The sequence below is a fragment of the Pelodiscus sinensis genome, chromosome 1 (genome assembly GCF_052426305.1).
Source record: "Pelodiscus sinensis isolate ZL-2025 chromosome 1, ASM5242630v1, whole genome shotgun sequence".
Taxonomy (NCBI): Eukaryota; Metazoa; Chordata; order Testudines; family Trionychidae; genus Pelodiscus; species Pelodiscus sinensis.
The window spans coordinates 83,494,512-83,519,023 of NC_143052.1; the positions used below are offsets into that span (position 1 = coordinate 83,494,512).

A 24,512-nucleotide genomic window follows, 5' to 3' on the forward strand; every position below is an offset into this window, starting at 1 on the left:
GCAGGATAGCCACGGCGCGTCTGGGCTGTCCCGCTGCCCCCGTGCTCCGCGGCTTTGCTCCGGACGCCTGTGGTACAGCAGCTGGGGCGCTGCCGGTTGGTCCCGTAGCGCCGCTCTGGGCGCCACTGGACCAACCCAGCAGCACCCCAGCTGCTCTGCCCCAGGTGTCCCCAAGTCAGCAGCTGCTGAAAATGACCAGTGGCTGACTACAGAAAGCCCCTGCCCCGGGCTTCCTGGAATCAGCCGCTGATCAGTTTCAGCAGCAGCTGACTTGGGGATGCCTGGGGTTCTTAAGTTGAATCTGTATGTAAGTCAGAACTGGCGTCCAGATTCAGCCACTGTTGAAACTGATCAGTTTCAGCAGCGGCTGAATCTGGACGCCAGTTCCGACTTACATACAGATTCAACTTAAGAACAAACCTACAGTCCCTATCTTGTACGTAACCCGGGGACTGCCTGTACTTGCAGATATAAAGTTAAGTACATATTCAAGACTTTACAGGTTTGAGGCCATAAGTTTCAAAACAAGGAGTAGAGGCCATAAGCTGCAAAACCAAAACATGGTCTAAAATACACTTATAGAGTTTCTGATTTCCTATTGTTTGTTTGTATAATTAAGCATCTGATACATATACCATCATGTGTTGTCAATGTAATTTAGGCCTATATTTTGTAAAAGTTAGCTCATAAAAGAAAAAGTCCACTGACATCTCGTTCTACTCTGGGAAAAAAACTTTAAAAACTATCCTGGATATAAGAACAGCCATACCTGGTCAAACCAAAGGTCCATCTAGCCCAATATCCTGCCTTCCAACAGTAGCTAATGCCAGATGCTCCAGAGGAAGTGAACAGAACAGGTAATCATCATGTGATCCCTCTCCTGTCATCCATTTCCAGCCTCTGACAAACGGAGGCTAGGGAAACCATTCCTACCCATCCTGGCTAATAGCCATTGATGGACCTAACCTCTATGATTTGTTTTTTAACTCGGCTACCCCCTAAAGCGTCTGAATTTATCTAGTTCTTTTTTGAACTCTCTTAAAGTCCTGGTCTTCACAACAGCCTCTGGCAAGGAGTTTCACAGGTTGACTGTGTGCTGCGTGAAGAAAAACTTTCTTTTGTTTGTTTAAACCTGCTACCTATTAATTCATTTTGTGACCCCTAGTTCTTTTAGAATGGGTCTACACTGCACCGTAACTCAAAATAAGATACCCAATTTGAGCTATGCAAATGGAATATGTTATTTAAATGCTATTTTGAAATAGCTTATTTCATCATTTGGCTCTGCCTACACAGTGCCAAATTTTGAAATAAAGCGCTATTCCAAAATGTCCCTTACTCCTCGTAGAATGAGGTTTACAGGGACATCGGAACAGCGAGCCCGAAATAATGGGCTTGTTGTGAAGATGCGGGATAGCTATTTCGGGATATGCTAGTATCCCAAAATAGCATTGCAGTGTAGACATATCCTTATTATGGGAACAAGTAAATCATTTTTCCTTATTCGGTTTTTCCACACCAGTCATGATTTTATAGACCTCTATCATATCCCCCTTAATCTCCTCTTTTCTAAGCTAAAAAGTCCCAGTCTTTTTAATCTCTCTTCATATTGAACCCATTGCAAACCCCTAATAATTTTTGTTGCCCTTTTCTGAACCTTTCCAATGCCAATATATCTTTTTTGAGATGAGGCGACCACACCTGTATACAGTATTCAAGATGTGGGCATACCATGGTTTTATAGAGGCAATAAGATATTCTCTGTCTTATTCTCTATCCCTTTTTAAATGATTCCTAATATTCCGTTTGCATTTTTGACTGCCACTGTACATTGAGTCGATGTTTTCAGAGAACTAGCCACAAAGACTCCAAGATCTTTTTCTTGAGTAGTTATAGCTAAATTAGTCCCCATCATATTATATGTATAATTGGGATTATTTTGGATATGCATCTTACTTCTTCCTTTCTAGTTTTTGCTAAAGTTTGGAGTAAAAATGTTTACATGTTTTTGGAGAGAATTCAAAGAAGAGCCACAAGAATGATTAAAAGATTGGAAAACATGTCTTATAGTGACAGACTTAGAGTTCAGTCTGTTTAACTTATGGAAAAGCGGTTATGCAGTGACTTGTTTCCAGTCTGTAAGTGTGATGGACTGACGATATCCTGAACAAACCTTACAAAACTTAGATAAAAGTTACTGAATTAAGTTAAACCTTGTTGAAATTAGAGTTAATACTTTTTGAGTTCACTGCATTACAAGTGCAAATGTGTATGTACTATAGTGAGATTGTATGGAACTTCTTTAATGGAAAGACGAGAGTAATGCAGTCCCTAGAAAGTATGAGGAATTTTAAAGATCTTTTTTAACAATACAACCGAAGTGGATTTCCTTAAGAAATAGCTTGAGGTGAAGGGAATTCAAATTCTCCTCCTTCAAAGCCAATCTTTTGAAGACATCCCCTACGGAGAGAGATTCTTTGTACACTATCTAGTTCTGAAAACTCTAGTTCAAAGACTCAAACCATATAAGAGAACTGAACATGTTATGAAGGTGCTTGTTCTGTGCTGAAGCTCTGATGAACCTGTAACCATAGGGATGTCTCTAGGATGAGTATTAAAAGACTACACTTGCCAGAAGCCATGTGAGTTGGGATGAACACTGGTAAGCTTATTAGCAAGCATACAGATCTTTTGACTGTTTTTTATGTTTTCTCTGTTAGGTTTCTTACCTTATGGAAAAAAATGGGCTTGTATAGAGAACACAATGTGATAACTAATACGTGTAGCAATTACACTGTTATCTGTCTCTGAAAACAAAGCAAGCTAGTGCCTAGGGCATTAGTCTGTGCAGGGAATGACACAGTGAAGGCAGGGAACTGTTTAGTCTTGGAATGCCCTGGTCAGAAGGGAAAGACTTGTGTTTCCATTCAAGAGAGGCAACAAGTGGGGAGCTGAAAGCTGGGAGTGGTTGTCATTGCTGAATTACTGAGAGGAAATACAGGTGCAGCTGGCCTGAACTGTTGGCAGTATGAACTCACAAGGGGAACAGAAATTTGATAACAAGAGGGCTCTTTGACCTAGGGGACATAGTATTACAAGATGCAGTGGCAGAAAGCTGAAACTAAACATAGTCAAACTCAGAAAAAAGTACAAATTTTTAACTCTGAGGGTAATTCACCACTGAAATAACTTACCACGGCTTGCGATGGATTCTCCAACTCAGAAAATTTTAAAAGCAAGGTTGGATGTTTTTTCCAAAAGATGTGCTTTCATTCAAACAGGAATTAATTCAGGAAGTCCTATATTATGCAGGCAGCCAGACTACATGACAACTATGGTTCCTTCTGGCATAGGCACCAATCAAGTGAGTCCCTTAACTACCTTGCTCTTTTGAGTCAGGCTGTTTGAAACTAAGGCCTGGTCTACACTAGAGAGGTAGGTTGCCATAAAGCAGTTGTAAGAGGTAAAATACGCGTTGCTCCTGCTGATGTAAGTCACCCGCTACACCGACTTCATAAGTCCATCTCTGCAAGCAATATAGAACTTAGGGGAAGGTCATCAGGGCAAGGCAGGGCAGTTCTGGCGGAGAGGGGGGTTGCAGGGCCCAGGCCCCCCCTTCCACCTCAGGCCCCTCCCCCAATCCCATCTAACTCCTGCTCCACCCCTGCCAACCCCACTCCTTTTCCCAAGCCCTGCTTATGCTCTACCACAACCCTGCCTCTTCCTGCCCCCTGCTACGCTCCTACCACTCCCATTGCACCCCATCCTCAAAGACCCCTCCTTTGAGCTACGCAACCCTGGAGATTACTGGGGGGCCAGGTGTGGGGTGACAGCAGGAGTCAGGCCACCACACTTACCATGGCAGTAGAAATTACAGAAAGCGGAGGGAACCAACAGCCTGCATAGGCTGGGGCCGGGGCACTCTGCCATGGTGAAGCGGAGCGACCTGGCTGGGAGATGGGTGGCAGAGAGGAGTAGGCTGCTGGGTTGCTCTGCTTCCCATGGCTCCTGCCACTGCAGTGAGTGCATGAGGGAAGGGGGGAACCCCTGCTGCCACCCCACATCAGCACCCCCAGGTAATCCCTCAGGCTGCCCTGGGCTCTGCAGGCTAATCTCAGTATGCGAGACTGTCCCATCCATAGGACAGTTGGGGCAGCTGCCATAGGGCCTCCCAAACAACAAGACCTGGAGTGGCCGCCCCAAAACATCCATGGGTGGGATAGCTCCATATCAGAGTGACGCAGTATCTGTGTAGACACTGCGTTACTTTGCTTCTTTTCCAAAGCCGGCGCCACCTCCACCTCCACCTCCATTCACCCTGGGGCTGACAGTCTGAGCTGTCACAGCGCATGAGGCTCACAGCTGCAGCCCCTACATCCACAGTTAAGTTGGTGAAAGCTCTCCTGGGGTGTGTCTAGACTACATGCCTCCTTCGACGGAGGCATGTAGATTAGCCAGATCGGAAGAGGGAAATGAAGCCGCGATTAAAATAATCGCGGCTTCATTTAAATTTAAATGGCTGCCCCGATCTGCCGATCAGCTGTTTGTCGGCAGATCGGGGGAGTCTGGACGCGATGCCCCGACAAAGAAGCCTTTCTTCATCGACACAGGTAAGCCTCGTGAAACCAGGCTTACCTGTGTCGATGAAGAAAGGCTTCTTTGTCGGGGCATCGCATCCAGACTGCCCCGATCTGCCGACAAACAGCTGATCGGCAGATCGGGGCAGCCATTTAAATTTAAATGAAGCCGCGATTATTTTAATCGCGGCTTCATTTCCCTCTTCCGATCTGGCTAATCTACATGCCTCCGTCGAAGGAGGCATGTAGTCTAGACACACCCCTGGTGAAGACATGCACCACTGTCAGAGGGACTACTAGGCTACGTCTACACTGGCCCCTTTTCCGGAAGGGGCATGTTAATTTCAGAAGCCGTAATAGGGAAATCCGCGGGGGATTTAAATATCCCCCGCGGCATTTAAATAAAAGTGTCCGCCGCTTTTTTCCGGCTTTTAAAAAAGCCGGAAAAGAGCGTCTACACTGGCCCCGATCCTCCAGAAAAAAAGCCCTTTTTCGGAGGATCTTATTTCTACTTTGAATAAGATCCTCCGGAAAAGGGATTTTTTTCTGGAGGATCGGGGCCAGTGTAGACGCTCTTTTCCGGCTTTTTTAAAAGCCGGAAAAAAGCGGCGGACATTTTTATTTAAATGCCGCGGGGGATATTTAAATCCCCCGTGGATTTCCCTATTACGGCTTCTGAAATTAACATGCCCCTTCCGGAAAAGGGGCCAGTGTAGACGTAGCCCTACAGTAATTACTGCATACTGAATTCAACTTAGGTCGACTTGATTTTGTAGTATATACTCACATCTCTGACTGCTTCATCTGTGTACCCTCTGCCCCTGCTCCTCACAGACACAGCTCTACCAAGGAGAAGACTTCATACATATCTGCCAGGACTATGTGAATTTTACCATATGTGAAGAGGAATAGCTTCCCCATCCTATCGCACAGACCTCATGCCTTTGTTATTATGCACCGCTGTTCTCAGGTGAACACTCTCACCTGCAATTGATGTTTTCCTAGTGGATCCAGCACTTTTCTCACTGCTACTGAAGCGCCTGTCTGTATTTGATGCGTAGTTTCTGTCTAAAGATATAAGCAGAACTATAATAGAAGAGCCTTCCTAAAAGAAATGTACCTTGACAGCAGCAGCAAAGTTAACGCTCTGATTTGCTGTAAAAGTGGAGAACATAATGGGATCTAAATAAAGAACAAAGTAAAGGAGCTTTTTAATCTGAAGTACAGCTCAACCAAGAAAGTTATTCCAGTTGCTACACGGAAAAACAAACAGAGATACATAAAATGATCTTTAACAGTAAGGTCTTATCTGCAGAAAAAAACTTGCCCTAGTAAAGCTGAGTTTTCAATTTGATTTAGCTTATCTGGTACAAATCTCTGTGTAGATACCTCTTATACTGATTTAAACCTGATTTATCAGATTCCTTACCAAATTAAGCTACATCAGTGCAAGACAGGTTTAAACTGAGTGTCCACACAGAAGTTTGCACTGCTTTAACTAAATCAATTAATTAAATGTTGAATATAAACAAAGCCTTAGTGAGAGATCTAGAGAAAAATAAATAGTTACTTCAGAAAGCAAGCCTAAATATCAAGCTTCAAAAGACACATCTCACTAATGGGAGCTTATTTGAGCCACGGTAATAACCCTGAATTGCCAACCTTATATGTTCAAAAAATCATGTTAAGACCCCAAAATTATGCAACTGGCTTAAAAATCAAGAGTTCTCAAAAATGAATGTAGGGTACTTTCTATTTGTCTTCTGATTTATGAGTCTTTAAGGTGCATTTAGTTTCATTTGTGTCAAGCTCTTATCTATAACCATGGGGGTCTAGAAATTTAGTTTTAAAAAACTGAAAGCTGAGCTCTCATACAATCTCTGAATTCCGGTGGGGCTTTAAGAAAAATAACACTGATATTGTAAGACTTCTGGTAAAATTATGAGTGATGGCAACATTGTATTGGAGGAAATGAAATCAGCATCTGACCACTTCATTTTTTAAAGTCCTGACTGATGTGTTTAAATTTTCAGTCTTAATCACATTTATATAGATTGCACTTTACATTTCCAAACACATACTTTGCTTTACAAAAATAGAACCATGTCGTGATTGACGTCGAAATGAAGGACTTAGCCTTTCCTTGCGTGCACTTTCTTTTTCTTGTTGCGAAGTTAAAGCACGTGTAATCGTTTCTCTCTGCATGCTTTCTCTCTCTCTGTCTATTTTTGCTTTCAGTTTTTTTGTTCTCTGTTCTTCTTGCCATTCTTTGGGAGAAAGTTTCATCAAAAAATCTTCATAATATAAACTCTGCACAAGAAGGATTTCGGCATTTGCAATTTCACTACAAAAATACATTAAAGCATACAGTTAATATACTAGATATACAAATAAAATGTAAAGTTTAAATTACATCTACTTAAAATGACATTATCTTAGTCACATATTACAATGGCATTTTTCAAAAGGTAGCTTACTAAGAAATCTTCTCATATCTAGGTCAGGAAGTTCCTCCTCACCATATGGGCTCATACTTACTACAGACACTGCGGTGCAGAACTAAAAAAAGGACCAGTTACAATGATAGCCTTTCTATGAAACAATGAACGTAAGTTCTTTCTGTTGATCTCTAAGGAAAGTGAATGAGAAATTTCTTACCTGATAATTTGCTTTCTGCTAGCCAACTCTCTCTACATTTATCCCTAGCAGGAGGAATTTCTCTACATTTATCCCTTGCAGGAGGAATAACGGTAGTTCAAATTAGGAGCTTTAATTCGAACTACCTAGTCCGTGCTGTGTGTAGCTGCAGGCACGTAGTTCGAACTACGGGCATTTAAAAATGGCGCCCGCCCAGAAACATGCAAATGAAGCCCGGGATATTTAAATCCCGGGCTTCATTTGCAAATTCGAATGCTTACTTTAGCCACCCTAGTTTGAACTAGGGTGGCAGTGTAGACATACCCTGACATACTTAACTCACTTCATGGGGGTCAATGGATGTGGGGGACGGACCCAAACTAAGCACCTACACAACAGCTCAATGTGGCAGTGGGTGAACCTCAAAGATGAGTTCCCCCCAGAGTGTTCTTCAGAAGAGGAGAATCGGCACCACTGTTACCATAAAAAGAGGAGTTTATTTGTAACATAAAAGTCTCACCTTTTAATAGCGAAGAGTTCATTAATAGCAGATTTTACATCTGCCACCATTTCCATTTTAGATTTTGTTTCTTGGGCTGCACTAAAAAGTAACATAGAAATATTACAGAGATGTATGTATACAGTTTTTGGTAGAACAAAATATAAACAAACAAACATTAACTATAACAGAAATTCTAACATTTTAAGTGCATCTGTAGAACTCCGGTCATTTTCTTTCAGAAATTCCTCAAATGCAATTGTATCTTCTTCTAGCTTTGCTTCAGCAGAACTGGCCTCTTTCTCTTTTTGCGTTGCTAATTTCTCCAGCTTCTTTATAGTTTGTTTTTTTACTTTTACTGTGTACTAGGAAAACAACAGAGTGGGGAAAAGTTACATACAAAATGCTGTCTGAATTTATTTTGCATCTGTATTTCATTATTTCAGGGAGCAAAGTAAATGCCGTAAGATGTGCTCAGAGAAATAGGAATAGTCATCCAAATTCAGACAAGGAGACACAGCATGAATTCATGTCCAAACTACATTATTTCAATGCTAAGATTTAAACATAATGTTAAGAAATGCAAAATAAAAAATCCCATAATTATATTTTCCACCCCCACTGCATATACCAAGCCTGATTCTCCATTGTTCTAAGATCTTTTTATGCTGTTTTGGCACCAGAACAAGACCTTTGAGGCAGCAGAGCTTTCCCCAGGGACTATCCTCAATGTAAGGAAATTCCTCAGGAAATACAGAGCTGGCAGTGTGACTCTGTACTGGTCCCTAACCCAGGGGGCAGAGCTGAAGTGATACTGGAGGCATGCAGCTAAACATAAGTTAAAAGTGAATGGTATGGAAAAACTTGCACTGTCATAGAATTATAGGACTGGAAGGGACCTCGAGAGGTCATCGAGTCCAGCCCCCCGCCCTCAAGGCAGGACCAAGCTCCGTCTACACCATCCCTGACAGATGTCTATCTAACCTGTTCTTAAATATCTCCAGAGAGGGAGATTCCACCACCTCCCTTAGCAATTTATTCCAATATTTGACCACCCTGACAGTTAGGAATTTTTTCCCAATGTCCAATCTAAACCTCCCTTGCTGCACTTTAAGCCCATTACTCCTTGTCCTGTCGTCAGAAACCAAGAGGAACAAATTTTCTCCTTCCTCCTTGTGACACCCTTTTAGATATTTGAAAACCGCTATCATGTCCCCCCTTAATCTTCTTTTTTCCAAACTAAACAAGCCCAGTTCATGAAGCCTGGCTTCATAGGTCATATTCTCTAGACCTTTAATCATTCTTGTCGCTCTTCTCTGTACCCTTTCCAATTTCTCCACATCTTTCTTGAAATGTGGTGCCCAGAACTGGACACAGTACTCCAGCTGAGGCCTAACTAGTGCAGAGTAGAGCGGCAGAATGACTTCACGAGTTTTGCTTACAACACATCTGTTGATACAACCTAGAATCATATTTGCTTTTTTTGCAACAGCATCACACTGTTGACTCATATTCAACTTGTGGTCCACTATGACCCCTAGATCCCTTTCCGCCATGCTCCTTCCTAGACAGTCGCTTCCCATCTTGTATGTATGGAACTGATTGTTCCTTCCTAAATGAAGCACTTTGCATTTCTCTTTATTAAACTTCATCCTGTTTACCTCTGACCATTTCTCTAACTTGCTAAGGTCATTTTGAATTATGTCCCTATCCTCCAAAGAAGTTGCAACCCCACCCAGTTTGGTATCATCTGCAAACTTAATAAGCGTACTCTCTATCCCAATATCTACATCATTGATGAAGATATTGAACAGTACGGGTCCCAAAACAGACCCTTGCAGAACTCCACTTGTTATCCCTTTCCAGCAGGATTTAGCACCGTTAACAAGCTCTTATCAGCTCTTCAAATGTACTGAAGAATTTATGTCTCTTGTTGGTATCAGTTTGGCAACATTTAAAAACAGCAACCCACCCAAACACTTTTATGAGGATGAATGTAAGTCTTATTCAACTTTTTCCCAAATTCAGGACCAAGTCCTTTAAATACTTACAAAGATGAGTAAAGTTTTACTCATATAAGTATTTCCAGTGACTGAGATGACACAGAATAATCTTACTGTGTTTGCAGGGTCAGACCTGCAGACTAGTGTGGAACTTCAGGCCCAGGTATAATTTTTAAATTATAAAAAGTCAGACTTAGAGATAAACAAACATTCTAGTCTAATTACGTGGACTATTTTTATTTCACTTTGTGCATTTTTATAACTACATTTTTTTTAAATGCCAGCCTTAAGAACAACATTTTAGGGTACCTGCAGCAGAAACAACTCCTTCTGTTCCTTGATATACTCTGTTAATGACTGTTTGTCACTTTGGCAACCTTTCAAGAAAATGTAAATGCTATTAAAATTAATGTTACTATTACTCCTATACATGTTTGTATCTTTTCAGTTTGATATGCAAAAAATGACACAATAAGTCTTACTGGGATTAGTTTAAAAAAATTAATGGATTGAATTTCCCAAAGTTATGATTTTGAAAACAGCACATCAAATAAAACAACAGTTCTTTGCAGCACAGTACTGTGGTCCCCAAACTGTAGGGCACAAGGAATACAGATGACCATTTCAGGGGGAGCACATGGTGGGGCTTAGGTCAGCCCCCAAAGGGGATAGGGAGGGAGTGCCACCCAGCTTCACCCTGTCCTCGCTCCATCCCAGCCCAGCTCTGCCCTCAATCCCTCTCTGCTCTCAGATCAGTTCCACTGTGAACCTCAGCTCCTGCCCCATGCCCAGTTCTGCCCCTTGCTCTGCCTTCAGCCTAAGCTCCTTTGCTGAGGAAGTAATGGGAAGGAGGCACAAACAGATTCCATTACTGGTAAGGGGGGCACAGTAGGAAAAGTTTGGTGACCAGTATATTAGTAACAGTCCATGGTGGTGGCAAGAAGAGGAGCAAAGCAAAGCGATGGTTTATCACAAACATTTGCACTTTCTTCAAAACATGGATGCAAGTCTAAATCCCTATCCAGAATCCTGAAAACTGCCCAGCAGTCAGATTCTGCGCCTAATCCTTTTCCCTATATGGAGCCCCATGGAAATTCATGTGGTTCTATGCAGGTGCCGGGGTCTAGCTACAGGGATCCAATTACAGAATCTGGTCCTAAATGACAGATTTTAGGGTACAATTAGATGAAAATCTGTGTCACGGTGAGCAACTCTGACACTGTTTAACAAAATGTTAAGCTAAAAAAGTGTACTCACATTTTGCAAAAGTAAGAGCCCAGTTGGGACTAGAAGTAATATACCCTTTATCTATTGTAGCCCTGGTCTCTCTTTCAATGACTGAGTCCATCTTTTTCATAGAGTCTCGAGACTTTGCTCGTGATGAAAATGTGCTTTTCTCATGGACCTTCAAATTCTGTTGAGCTATTTTATCCTGCATGTACAGATTTTCATGTAAGTGTGTTTATTAATGACACTAATTAGCTCTTTGAGTATAGGGACCTGTCTTTCTGTAAAATACCATACATCTATGGCACTGTATAAATAATAACTCAGACAGGGCTCTATTCTGCTAACAGTATTCCATTTATTACCAAGTGCCGTAAAGATCTCTGAGTGCATTAACTTTACAACCCTGAGTAGCTCCTTTGATTTAAATGGAGCCACTTATGGTGGAAATGTCTAGTACATGTGTAAGTCTGCAGGCCTGGGGCTTTAGTCTGCAAGTAATCCCTTTGGTCTTAATGGGACTTCAATATATGTAGAATAAGATATTCATTGTGATCAAGGGTAAAAGAATCTGGCCCTTAGCTTATACACAGTAATGATCATAAAATCAAATATTTGAAATAAGCACTTTGCTGAAGCAGTCCAGAAGAACAGAGTTTCTGTGAATATTCATGTACATTAGAGTTGTATTAGATATACATATTAAGAAACAATGTGAATTGGTCTTTGAAGTACATTGCATTAAAATCGCAAAAAGAATATGCTTTTATACATTTTTATTTATTATTAGAAACATAGACATTAGAGATGAAAAATTAGTAGCTCGTTTCATCAGTGCAAGATTATTCCCTACAATATATTATGTACTATATGCTCCTAACAAATAGGACCTTTGATTTAGAAAGTTATATAGTTAATATCCAGTAAAACATAAGAGTTGTATTTGTGTATTTCTTTGTTTTCTCCTGTTTTCCACCCCCCCCCCCCCACTCCCCCCCGGCATCATTGACAATCTATAACCAATCCTGGAAAACGATTCCTCACTGTCACAGAAAACTGGCTAGTCCTCACCTATAATCAGCCCCCAACCTATATAAATACTTACCAGCAGCCACATCATCTCAGAAACACCTATTCAGGGACCTACCCCTGCAACAAACCCCATTGCCAACTCTGTCCACCTATCTATACAAACAACACCATTACAGGATCTAACCACATAAGCCACATTAGAGGCTCATCTCTCTGCACATCCACTAACATGATATTTGCTATCAAGTGCCAGCAATGCCCCTCTGCCATGTATATTGGCTAATTCAGTCAGCCTCTACACCAAAGGATAAATGGACACAAATCATATATCAGGAATGGTAACACATATAAATCTGGAGAGGTACCCTTTAACCACCCTGGACATTCAGTAATGGATGTGAAAGTATCCATCTGTCTACAAACGAATTTGAAAAACCGGTTATGGGGAAACAGCTGAACTGGAATTAATTTGTAAATTCAATGCTATTAACTCAGGTCCAAGTAAGGATCTCAACTGGTTAACGTATTACAAAGTCAATTTCACCCTCTCTAGATATTCACATCTCCACACCAAATGCTGCGAATGACCCACTTCTAACTTGTTTAGCTTCATTACCCTAACTTGTTTAGCTTCATTAACACAAGCAACTTCTTCCTTATACATACCCTGCTTCTGTAACTTCCACTCCAATTCGTCTGATGAAGTAGGATTTACCCACAAAATCATATGCCCTAATAAATCTATTAGGGTACGTCTACACTGCCACCCTAGTTTGAACTAGGGTGGCTAATGTAGGCATTCAAACTTGCAAATGAAACCCGGGATTTAAATATCCTGGGCTTCATTTGTATGTTCCCGGGTGCCGCCATTTTTTAAATGCCGCTTAGTTCGAACTACCTGCCCATGGCTACACGCGGCACGGACTAGGTAGTTCGAATTAAAGCTCCTAATTCGACCTACTGTTATTCCTCCTGCAAGGAGGTTTAACGGTAGTTCGAATTAGGAGCTTTAATTCGAACTACATTGTCCGTCCCGTGTGTAGCCACGGGCAGGTAGTTCGAACTACGGGGCATTTAAAAATGGCGGCGCCCAGGAACATGCAAATGAAACCCGGGATATTTAAATCCCAGGCTTCATTTGCAAGTTCGAATGCCTACATTAGCCACCCTTGTTCAAACTAGGATGGCAGTGTATACATACCCTTAGTCTCTAAGGTGCCACAGGACTTCCCATTGTTTTTGCAGATACAGACTAATATGGCTCCCCCTTTGAACTCATGTTACATCCCACAGTGTTTAGCAAATTTGCATTTGTTCTCTGGATTGGTTCCAGAAATTTAGAAATCAGTTTAGTTAAGTCAATGCAATTTCTGAATCAAGATCAGCCCAAAAGCTGTGGGCAGCCCTGATGGGCCAGTGACTTACAATACCTTTGCAATTAGGACACTAGATTAAATGTACCATTCGACATAACTCAAAAAAACCAATTCTCAGTATTCCTATAGTCTCCTCCTCAATAAGCACATTTCAGATCATTTTGCAAATATTATTGCAGTAAGTCCATGGTGTCCATCATGCTAGCCACTGACCACATGTGGCTATTTGTCCAGTTGAGTGTAGCTAGTTGGTTTGAACAATGTGGCTATTTGGCTGGTCGAGCGTGGTTAGTTCACTATAGCAGTAGCCACTATAGAGCTTCAGAACTGGTTGGATATCATGGCAGAAAGCCAAAGAACAAACAGTACAGGAAGTACTATGAACCCCATTTTACAGATGAAGCAACTGAGGCACAAAGCTATTACATGACTTACTCAAAGTCACACAGGAAGCCTATGACACAGACTAATAACACTTGACCCCTTCTCCCCAGTTCTGTGTCTTTCACATTAGAACAGTGTTTCTCAATCTTTTTAAATAAAGTACCCCTTTAAAAAAATTAAAAGTACCCCCAGTACCTACAGTTTCAGACACACACTTTTTTCTCTATCATTCCAACACATTTGTTTAAACAACTTAATTGTAGCTGGGGGGGGGGGGCAATGACATTTTTGGGTGTAAAAAGTACAAAAATAACAAAGCAAACAAAACAAAAATTCAGTTTTCTCCATATTTCAGTTGTGTTGACGTATCCCCCCCCCCCCCCAGACATCTCTTGAGTACTCCTACTGGTACTCGTACCACTGGCTGAGAAACACAGCACTAGACCATACTTCACCTCCTAAGATGAACATTGTCTACTGGATGACTATGTCTGGGACAGCCTGATTTTTCCACTCTTTTGAAAGCATGTCCTCCTGAAACTATTGCAGAAATATTATATATACACACCCAGCATCAGCAAAGAAATTTAAAATGTGGCATTTACCATCACAAACGTTTTTAACACATTGTACTAAACTGATTTTCTCTCACATTATCCCTAATTTGGTGGGAAACTATTTATCTGCAGACTTTTCACACTTTCATTGTTTTGTTTGGTGAAATGAGTTCCTTTCCCCCATGGGCAGTGGGTATATTAGGTGGGGGAAGGCACTGCCCTCCCAAATCGCCAGCCTGGCCCCACCCATACCTCGCCTCCAGAACACCTACTGTAGGCATACTGAGGGCAGAGTGTTGCTGTCCCCAAGCACCCGCCCTCCCTGTGCTTCAGGGCCTGGGAGGCTGGGACCACACGTCACCCACCCTCCCCTGTGATTCAGGATCATACAGGCTCAGGCTGTGCGCCCTCCACCCTCCCTGTGCTCTGAGGCACATGCTGCCCACCCTTCCTGTGTTTCAGGACTTCATGTGCCACCTGCCCTACCCATGCTCCAGGACTGGGTAGGCGGGGGTCATGCACCCTCCTCCCTCCCCACGATGCTGGGGATAGCTTGGCCCATTGGGGGCGGGTCTGGGAGTTTGCCTCCCGCAGCCCTACCTTCACCTACCACCCATGCTTTCTTCCTAAACAGATGAACATGACAGTTATAGGTAAAGTACAGTAAATTAATAACATATGTAGACTTAGCATGGGGTCCTTGCTAATTAAACTCCACATAAACACATACCTTTTCTTTGGCCCTACACTCAATGTCTCTGTAAAGAAATGGTTTGCAGTCCACAATTGTAAAGGGAGTCCTCTTTTCATGATCAGGATCATAGACTATAAATATGAAAGGAAAAAAATTATATTCTGATACCTTTTAGAACACCACTGTGTAAAATTCAGTCCAAAAAAGCTGGTTTAGGGGAACAATAAGCTTGTAATTCAAACCCACCAAACTCTGGAAAGTAGAGTGTGCACTCCTTTGGCACCCTTCATGCTATATTCTCATGTATATATAATTCATAAGCGCTGTACAGCAAATATTACTATTAGAGCATAACAAACCCCCTCTCACAGTTGTTAAGCATTACACAAAACTCACAATGGTGTTTTTAAATTTATTTTTTAAATCTTAATCAAAACATTTTTTTACCAAAATTAATGCACTGAGATCTAGGAGTCTGGGACTGGGATGCTGAAAATAAGGCTGCTGATGCCATCCTTACTTTCTGAAATTCTTTCTGGAACTGCTGAAATAGACAAAATTAAAGGGAAAGCATTATTGTTAGACTAGAAAAACTGATAAAAGCTTGAGCCCAGCTTGTCATTTGGTCAATGCAGAGCCAGACTGAGTATATGTTGAACCTCTCTAGTCTGACAGCATCCGTGGATCAGAGAGTCCTGGAAGGGAGCAGCTGGCAGCAGAGCCCTGGGGCTGCAGAGTCCCAGGGCTGGCTGCAGAGCCCTGGTAGTCCCAGGGCTGGCCCCAGAGCCCAGTGGCTGCATAGCTGGATGCCTGGTGGCCAGGAGCAGGGGAGCCTGATGATCTGCTGGCAGACCCTAGAAGAGCTCAGAGTTCATCAGCAGAGGGGTCAACCTCCCCATATCTGGCAAACTCCCTCATTTGGACCAGTCAGGTCCCAAGGGCACAGAACCAGGGAGGTCCAACCTGTACTAAGGCACATAATTAAACACTAACATGCAGAATTACTGCTTTGGGTTTTATGCACATACATGGGTATACATGCAAGTTTTCTGTGAGCACACTATGGAGGCCTGTTTAATGCTGGACCCAAAATATCTGTGGACTAACTGAAGCAGCTTTTACAGTACATATGACTGTGGGGTCTCTCATCAATTTCTATTAGTGTCACTTGAGCCTGCTAGAACACCCAATGAGAAATCATGGAACAGATCAGGCACATAGGGTGGCATTCACAAAGTTACTCAGCCCTGGTCTACACTGGGGCTTTATTTCAAAATAAACCCCCCTTCAAATTTTTAAGTGGAGCATCCACACTACCAAGCCCATTATTTCGAAATCTGTACTCCTGCTTTTCTCTGGGAATAACACTAATTTCAAAAGAGTTATTTCAAAACAGCAACAGTGTGGACATTCCGGTGCTGCTATTTCGAAATAACTACTCCCCAGAGTAATTTGAACCAATTACTCCCCAGGGCTTCCTAGAGCTCTAAATTGAAGTAGCGCATCCACATTAATGGAACCTGCCTTCGACTAATTTTGAGGCTCCCCTGTAGTGGGGACATGCTATTTTGATTTTGTAAAATCAGGAGTTATTAAGTCAAATTTAGTTATTTTGAATTGGTTTCCTAGTGTAGATATGGCCTCAAGTTCCTAACCCTCAGGTTAGGCTTTACTGTGATTCACAAAATTCAAACTCACCTAACCTCATATGACCCCAACATTCTTGCCTCTGAACATGAGCACTGCTACCTCACACTAAGGCTATGTCTACACAGCAACGTTATTTTGGAATAATTGACATTATTCTGAAATAACAGTGCACATCTACACTACAAGCCTTTATTTTGAAATAATGTCAAGATGGAGGACTTCTTACTCCAACTCCTGTAAGAGGAGTAAGGGAAGTTGAAGGAAGAGTGTTCTTCCTTTGACTTCCTGTTGTGTTGACAGCACCAAAAGCCGAATTAAGCTATTTCCACTGAAGCTACACAATTGACGTAGCTGAAGTTGTGTAGCTTAATTTGAGTTTTGCCCTGCTGTGCAGATGTGCCCTAAGTGCCCAGGTTCTTCTCCCACCAAAGCCCCAGAGTGATTCTAAAATGCATATCCCCACTTGTCTTGTGTGAAGGACCTAACCTGGTAGGTGTGCTTAGATGCTGCCTACTAGCTTGGGTCACATTCAAAATCCAGCCAGAGGAGAAGGTGATGGTCTTGCCACCCACTTTCTAATTTTTGGCTCAGTGGCTAGAGATTCAAGCAGGTTGGGGGAGACCCAGATTCAACTTTCTCCTCTGCCTGAGGGGAAGAAAGGATTTAAAGGGTGGGGACTCACATCTCAGGAAAGAGTTCTAACCACTGACCTATGGCATAATCCCCGATCTCTCCTGAAGAAGCAGTTTCCCTGTGGATAAACAGAGTCACTGGAGCACCGGGACCTTGGGTCTCCCATGGGGGTGCCCTAGCCACTAGGCTACAGAGTGAGTCTCACTCTCTCTTTTCCAATGACTCTTTAATTATTTAATCTACAGTGGATTGAACAGGGGAGATTTAGGGTACCCCCATCAGAATATCCCATACCTTGGTGGTTTGACCCCTCTCCTGAGAAGTTGGAGACCCCCTTTCAAATCCTTTCTCCTCATCAGACAAGGCAATTGAACCTGGGTCACCCTCATTGGAGGTGAGTGCTCTAACCACTGGGCTACAAGTTAGAAAGCAGCAGCAGTACTTCCTCCTCCTGCCATGCATGTGCAGCTAGGGTGTGTCTAGACTACAGAGTTTTGTCAACAAAAGTGGACTTTTGTCGACAAAACTATACCTGCATCTACACTACCGCTGAGTTCTGTCGACATAACGTTGACAGAACTCAGCAGTTTTGTCGACGCTGGTAAACCTCATTTTACGAGGCATAACGCCTTTTGTCGACAGAGTTCTGTCGACAGAAGGTGTTATTGCATGTAGGGTTGTGTCTATACTACAGGGTTTTGTCGACAAAGCAGCTTGCTTTGTCGAAAACTGAATGTGTCTAGACGCTCTTTGTCGATAGAAGTTTTGTTGACAGATAATGTCAACAAAACTTCTGTCGACAAAAGCCTGTAGTCTAGACGTACCCTTAGGTACCTATCTAACCCAGTCTCACAATGACAGCGGCTTAAAAAGCCTCCCGACTCAGGAGAGAGGTTTTGGTATGTGAATTGCTAGCAAAAATAAGTGCTCAAGTCCAGCTGCAGGGAGTTGCCTATCTTTGAGAGAGGGACAGGGCTTTGGCTTGTTGGCATCACTCATTGGCTGGCTTAGACAGCTTCCTCCTAAGTAAGCTGGCTTTTCTGGCTCACAGTCTAAAGCAGCTCTCTCTCCTTGGCTACGTCTACACTGGCATGATTTTCCGGAAATGCTTTTAACGGAAGAGTTTTCCGTTAAAAGCATTTTCGGAAAAGCGCGTCTAGATTGGCAGGATGCTTTTCCGCAAAAGCACTTTTTGCGGAAAAGCGTCCGGGGCCAATCTAGACGTGATTTTCCGCAAAAAAGTCCCGATCGCCATTTTCGCGATCGGGGCTTTTTTGCAGAAAATAAATCTCTGCTGTCTACACTGGCCCTTTTGCACAAAAGTTTTTCAGAAAAAGACTTTTGCCCGAACGGGAGCAGCATAGTATTTCCGCAAAAGCACTGAAAATCTTACATGAGATCATCAGTGCTTTTGCGGAAATTCAAGCGGCCAGTGTAGACAGCTGGCAAGTTTTTCAGGAAAAGCACCTGCTTTTCCAGAAAAAGTGGCCAGTCTAGACACAGCCCTCGTGTATTGATTAGGGAGACTCAGTGCCTCACTAGGCACCTAAAAAGTAGGCCTTATGACCCTGAGCATCATAATGCTAAAGACCCTTTGTGAATCTAATTCACACTTCTTTAATTCTCAACCAACCCAGCAGCTAATCCTCTTCCTGCTTCATGTGGGAAAGTGTTTACAAAATGTTTGCCCTCACCTCACAGCGTGTCTCATCAGAAGTGTGTTGATATTATAATATCTTAATGTTACAAGAAAAAATTGAGAAACTGGAGGAGTTTAGAGACCAGCAACATAAATACTCAGGATAATGGAAAGACCATTGTATAAAAAAAATTAAAAGAACCAAGCAATAACTAAACAGGAGAATGCAATTGTAGTCTACAAACATTTTATGGGCATGCATAAATGATGCAGTGTGATAAATAAGGGTCTCCCTAAAAGTGAAAGGTTGAAATGAAGAAATGGAATATTTAGGATGAATATCAGGAAAATCTTCCGTACAGCAAGATGTGTTGGGCTGTGAAATAGCATATTTGGGACAGTTGTGAAAGCCCAATTGTTCTGCACTTTTAAAAGACTGGACAAAGCACTAGTGTAGGGTTATATAGAACAATCATGCATTAACAGGGAGGTGGGATGGACTATCTAATAAGCCTTGTCCATCGTTTTGAGAATGTTGTAGAATCTTGGAAGATGATTGGCTTGCAAGAAAATATAGTAGACTTCTGATAATCCGGCACCTTTGGGACCTAGGTGGTGCCGGATTATCAGATATGCTGGAGTATCGGAAGGTACTCTGGCGGGGGGCTGTGACAGGTCTGCCGGGGCCCGCACTGCATCCGGGGGGTGGGTGGAGATGTTGCAGCGAGGGGCGAACCCTCCGCCATTTTGCAGGAAGGCGGAGGAAGCCCTGCGCCGCTGCCGAGAGTTTCCGGGAGGGGAGCAGGCTCCCCACGCCCCAGACTGCAGTAGTTATCGCCGAGCAGGGGGGTGAGGGGCGGCCCTGCAGGACCAACCCGGCACCACCCAAGCTGCTCTGCTCCGCCCCGCCGCTTCCCCAAGTCCGCCGCTCATCAGTTTCAGCAGCGGCAGCAGCGGACTTGGGGAAGCGGCGGGGTGGAGCAGAGCAGCTGGGGTGCTGCTGGGTGCCAAGCAGGGGGGTGAGGGGCGGTGCTGCGGGACCAACCCGACAGCACCTCAGCTGCTCTGCTCTTCAGTTTCAGCAGCGGCAGCGGTGCACTTGGGGAAGCAGCTGAAACTGACGAACGGTGGAGAAGCGGTGGAGCAGAGCAGCTGGGGTGCTGCTGGGTTGGTCCCGCAGTGCCGCTCCTCACCCCCCTGCTCAGCTATAACTACTGCAGTCTGGGGCGTGGGGAGCCCGCTCCTCTCCCGGAAACTCTCAGTGGCAGCACGGGGCTTCCCTTGTCTTCCTGCAAAACAACAGAGGGTTCGCTCCTCGCCACGCCGTTCTCCGCCAGCAGCTCCAATTGTCTGGCTGGCCGGAGCACTTCTGGGTTCCAGTTGGTGCTGGACTATCGGGAGTGCCGGACCACTGGATGCTGGACAATTGGAGTTTTACTGTACATTTTTATTGACCTTTTTGCGGATGGCCTTCTATTGTTTGCTGAGTTCCTTGCCATCCCATTCATGTTGCACTGAACAAGATATAATCATAGCTATATGTCACATGGTTGGAGGCAATCATTTAAGGTCTCTGACTACCAATAGTACCAGTAGAACATGTCCAAAGATTTCAAATTTAAGTACCTAAAGATAGGTTTATAAATCCATATTTTGGCACTTAAATAAAAATTGACAGATTTTCAAAGGTGATGAGCACATACAAAGATCAATGGGTGTTCTGTAGGTGCTTAACTCTTCTGGAAATAAGGCCATTTTCATCTAGGTATTTAAGTACGGAATTAGCAATCTAACCTTAGACACCAAGGTTAGAAGATTTTCACCACCACGTTATACTGTTCTCTTTTCTTTGAAGAGAGGAGAAAACCTAAAGTAATTGAGAGTAAAAATTCCTGTTAAAACTCTCCTGTCTCCGACTCTGTGAGGGCAGTACAAGGTAACATCATTTCTCTGACTTCCAGCAGGGCCGGCTCCAGGCACCAGCACACCAAGCAGGTGCTTGGGGCGGCACATTGGCAGGAGCGGCATTTTGGCCTGTAGGAGGAGCAGGGCGGCAGGGAGCCCCGCGGAGTCCACCCTGAGCTGGGAACCCCGTGCCTCGCAGCTCGAAGCCTGCACCTGGTCTCGGGACACGGCGCTGGGAGGGTGGGGTGGGGCACGGCGGGGTGGGGTGCTAGGAGGGCGGGGCGCCTAGCCCTGGTGCAGGGCAGCAGCAGCTGGTGACGCTGAGCCTGGCAGGGCAGGCCGCGGCCATGGTGGCTGCTCCCGGCTGTCAGCTCACTGAACCGTAGTTCAGGTGCTTGGCGGGGGTTGGGGCTCCGCTGCGGCAGGGCCCCATCCCCCAAGTGGGGAGCCCCGTGCCCGGCTGCTCAGACTCTGCGCCTGGCCTCGGAGTGCTGGGAGCGTTGCGTGGGCAGCTCTGGGTACTTCCTGGGAGGAGACTGATGAGGCTGAGCCCCGGGGGCCTCTTTTTCACCTTTCAGAGTGTGCCCCTCCCTCCGGCCGGCAATCCCCTTCGCGTGCGCCCTTACCGCAACTCTCCCTCCTCCCCGCCTGTGTTCTCTCTCCCGCAACTCTCCTGCCTGTGAACCCCCCTTGACAGGCTGTCCCTCTCCCCCTCCCCTCCGGACTGTGTGCCCCTGCCCGCTATCCTGCGACCCCTTCCTCCCCCCGCTACCGCCCTCCTCTCTTTTCCTCCTCCTCGGCTCGGCCTCTGCCCAGCAACCCCACCTCCTGGCCCACTGCAACCCTGCTGCCAGCGGCGGATATAGGGCAAGGCGAGCGAGGTGGCTGCATTGGGTCCCGTGCTTTAATAGGCCCCACACCAGCACCGGTGTTTTAAACCTCTCATCCACCCTGCTTAGAGCAGGGTCGGCAGCCTGGGGCCCACGAGGGAGCCCGATGTGGCGCTTTGGAAGCTCCCTGCCCCCACCGCAGCAGGCAGCCCACGCAGGTGCTGCAGTGGCCGGAGCAAACCCCGCGCTGGTCGGGTCCGGCCACGAGGCAGCAACAGCCCCACCCCCATGCAGAATAGAGCAGCACGGCAGGGTCCTTTGTGGTGCAGGAGCTGCGAGCCGGCAGGGGAGGGTCCCTTATGGCTGCTTCCGCTCTCCTCTCCCCCACAAGCCCATTGGCCAGACCTGGACAATGGCAGCTGTGGGAACCCACCAATCACCGCTCCCCTCAGGCTTTTAATACCCGAGCACACGGCCAGGCAGCTCTTGTGGGAGAAATGGGCGAGCAGTGCTTCTAGGTAAGTGTCCGGCCCCCCAGCTACTCCCACTCCGATATCTTCACCCACATAACCCTCCTCCCAGACCATGCACCCCAATCCCCTGCCTTGAGGCACAGTCCAAACCCCTGGCCAGACCCACTCCAGGCCTGCTGGTCCCCAGCTCGCTTGCATGGTCCCCAGCTGATTTTTCTGTAGGGTCAGTGTCCCCTAACCCAAGAGAGGTTTCCCACTCCTACCACAAATACAGGAGGCCCCTGCTTTATAACAGCCCGCTTTAAGACCCTCTTCTCCCCACCATTATGACCTTTTTCCAAAGTGGGTAAAGGGCCAAAATCCCCCGACTTACATCCTTGGCCTATTGTAAATGCAGGCTCGAGTTACGACTAGGGTTGCCAGGTGTCTGGTATTGGCCCTGACAGTCCAGTATTTGTGGCTTCTGTTAGGTAAAAAAAAAAAAACCAGAAAATACCAGACCAATAAAATGTCTGGTATTTTCAGTTTTTCTCAGCTGGAAAGCCACTTGGGACATTCTTGCCCTGCCATGAATGGGGATGGGGAGTGTGAGATTTAAAGGTGCCATGATTTTTTTTTTTGGGGGGGGGGGGGGAGGGAAGGGCACTTTTTCTGCTCAACATTTGGACATCCCTCCCCTTTTCATTACTGCAGAATTTTGTTTAAAAATGAATTACAATATAATTAGAATAAAAATTATCCAACTAAATTAAGTTTCTATCAATTTTACCCAATTCAGATTTAATATGAAAATAGCCTTCAATTTGTGCATTTGATGCCTTTTTTCTATTTTTTTCTTCAAAGGGGGACCCGGAGAAATTGTGCTGTCCTGGGCCCCACAAAACTCTCATCCACCCCTGCTTGCTGGGACTCCGTCTCCTCTTCTCCCCCCTCCTCCCACCTGGATCCCCATGTCTGGCTCTCTAAACAATCCCCCCTCCCCCTACTCTCTGGGCCCTGTACTGTTCCCTCCCCCCCCACACACACACACCTTCCCAGGAACCCAGCCCCCTTGTGCTGTGTCCTGACATCACCCCTGCCTGGGACAAAGGTGATTCTCCCTCTCCCAAGCAAGGGGAACTCTGGTGTTCGCAGTGCCCATGTCCCCAAATCCCTCCCTGGACAAAAAGGGGGGGGGGGGGGCAGCCAAAATATTTTTTGCTTGGGGCAGCAAAAAACCTAGAGCTGGCCCTGACTTCCACCAAGATTTAAAATAAACAATTCCCTAACCAAGTTTGGCAAGGGGCATCAGGGTGGGGATGGATTCCTCTGACTAGTGGGCAGGCCCAGAACTTTATGGATCAACATTCTGAATTAAGAAACAAAACATTCCAGGCACCTCAATCTAACTGTAACATGAAAATAAGCAGATGACATCTGCATTTCCACTCACAGCACCAAGCAGGAGTAACTGGCCACTTGGGAGATTTGCCTAGCAAAGAAAAATCTCCAGCTGGCACAGAGCCTGTTCAGGACTTGTGGTCAGAACTGCACCTGCACTCCAGTAAAACCCAAACATGCAGATTGCGCCCCCCGGGATATAACAAGGCAGCCCCATTTGTAGCAATCCTTCTGGTGGTGCTCTAAATTGCAGCAGGTGAGCCCATCCAAACCCAAGCTTGAGAGCGCACAAAAGGGACCAGACACCGTATGCATCCTGGGCAACACCATTAACAATCATCAAGCTCCCTAGGCCACCCCCATCCCCAGCTGGGCCCGGCCACTCCTGAGGACTGGACCCAAGCTTGTTGATGGCGCTGAGGGTGGATTTTCTCTTGCCCGTGTTTAAGAAGGGACGTGTAGCTACCCCACAGGCTGCTGGGCACCAGCGGCTAAGGCAAAACGGGAGAGTCGGAGGGGGACAGCAAGATCCGCCCATGCCTCCGCACAAGCCGTGTGGGCCCTTTACCCCCAGCCCGGGGACACACTCGCCCCGGCGCGCTCTCACCAGGGGGGAGGAGCCAGACCGGGCGCAGCTCCGGGGCAGCAGCACCACGAGCACTGGGCCGGCCGGGAGACTGTTAAGCTTGGAACAAGCAGCAAGCCCCGCCCCCGCCGCGCGTGCCTCAGCGGCCCTCTCCCCGCGCGCTCGGCCCACGCGCCCTCGCGAACCAGGCGGAGCCCGCGCGCCCTTTAGCCAGCGGCCGCCTTTGCACAACGACCGCGCGCGCGCGCGCACAGCCCGGAGGCTTGGCACTGCCAGAGGCTGGCCCTCCTGGACGGTTGCCAACTCTCCCGACCCGGACGGGCCGAACGCAACTCACGACAGTTGTACTCCGTCCCTCCGGTCCGGGAGAGTTGGCAACTCGTAATTCCGCCCCCTCCGCTCGCAGGATGGCAGTGCTGGGGCTGGGCGG

The 24,512-nt window shown here is 45.5% G+C and overlaps 1 protein-coding gene across 2 annotated transcripts in view; it reads right to left on the bottom strand.

Moving 5' to 3' along the window:
* CCDC38 (coiled-coil domain containing 38) overlaps positions 1 to 24,393 on the bottom strand; it is a 64,768-nt gene extending 40,375 nt beyond the window's left edge. The window contains exons 1-10 of one of the 2 annotated variants that reach the window (XM_089780423.1): positions 24,104 to 24,393; positions 20,703 to 20,775; positions 15,434 to 15,530; positions 15,023 to 15,117; positions 10,974 to 11,148; positions 10,026 to 10,093; positions 7,915 to 8,078; positions 7,735 to 7,815; positions 6,659 to 6,921; positions 5,562 to 5,645 (exon numbers count right to left, since the gene is read on the bottom strand). In XM_089780423.1, the coding sequence (XP_089636549.1) occupies positions 5,562 to 5,645; positions 6,659 to 6,921; positions 7,735 to 7,815; positions 7,915 to 8,078; positions 10,026 to 10,093; positions 10,974 to 11,148; positions 15,023 to 15,117; positions 15,434 to 15,500 (997 nt within the window). In that variant the 5' untranslated portion in view covers positions 15,501 to 15,530; positions 20,703 to 20,775; positions 24,104 to 24,393. The remainder of the gene's footprint in view (positions 1 to 5,561; positions 5,646 to 6,658; positions 6,922 to 7,734; positions 7,816 to 7,914; positions 8,079 to 10,025; positions 10,094 to 10,973; positions 11,149 to 15,022; positions 15,118 to 15,433; positions 15,531 to 20,702; positions 20,776 to 24,103) is intronic. The other variant, XM_089780425.1, reaches the window with a different exon arrangement.
* Positions 24,394 to 24,512: the final 119 nt, after the last annotated feature.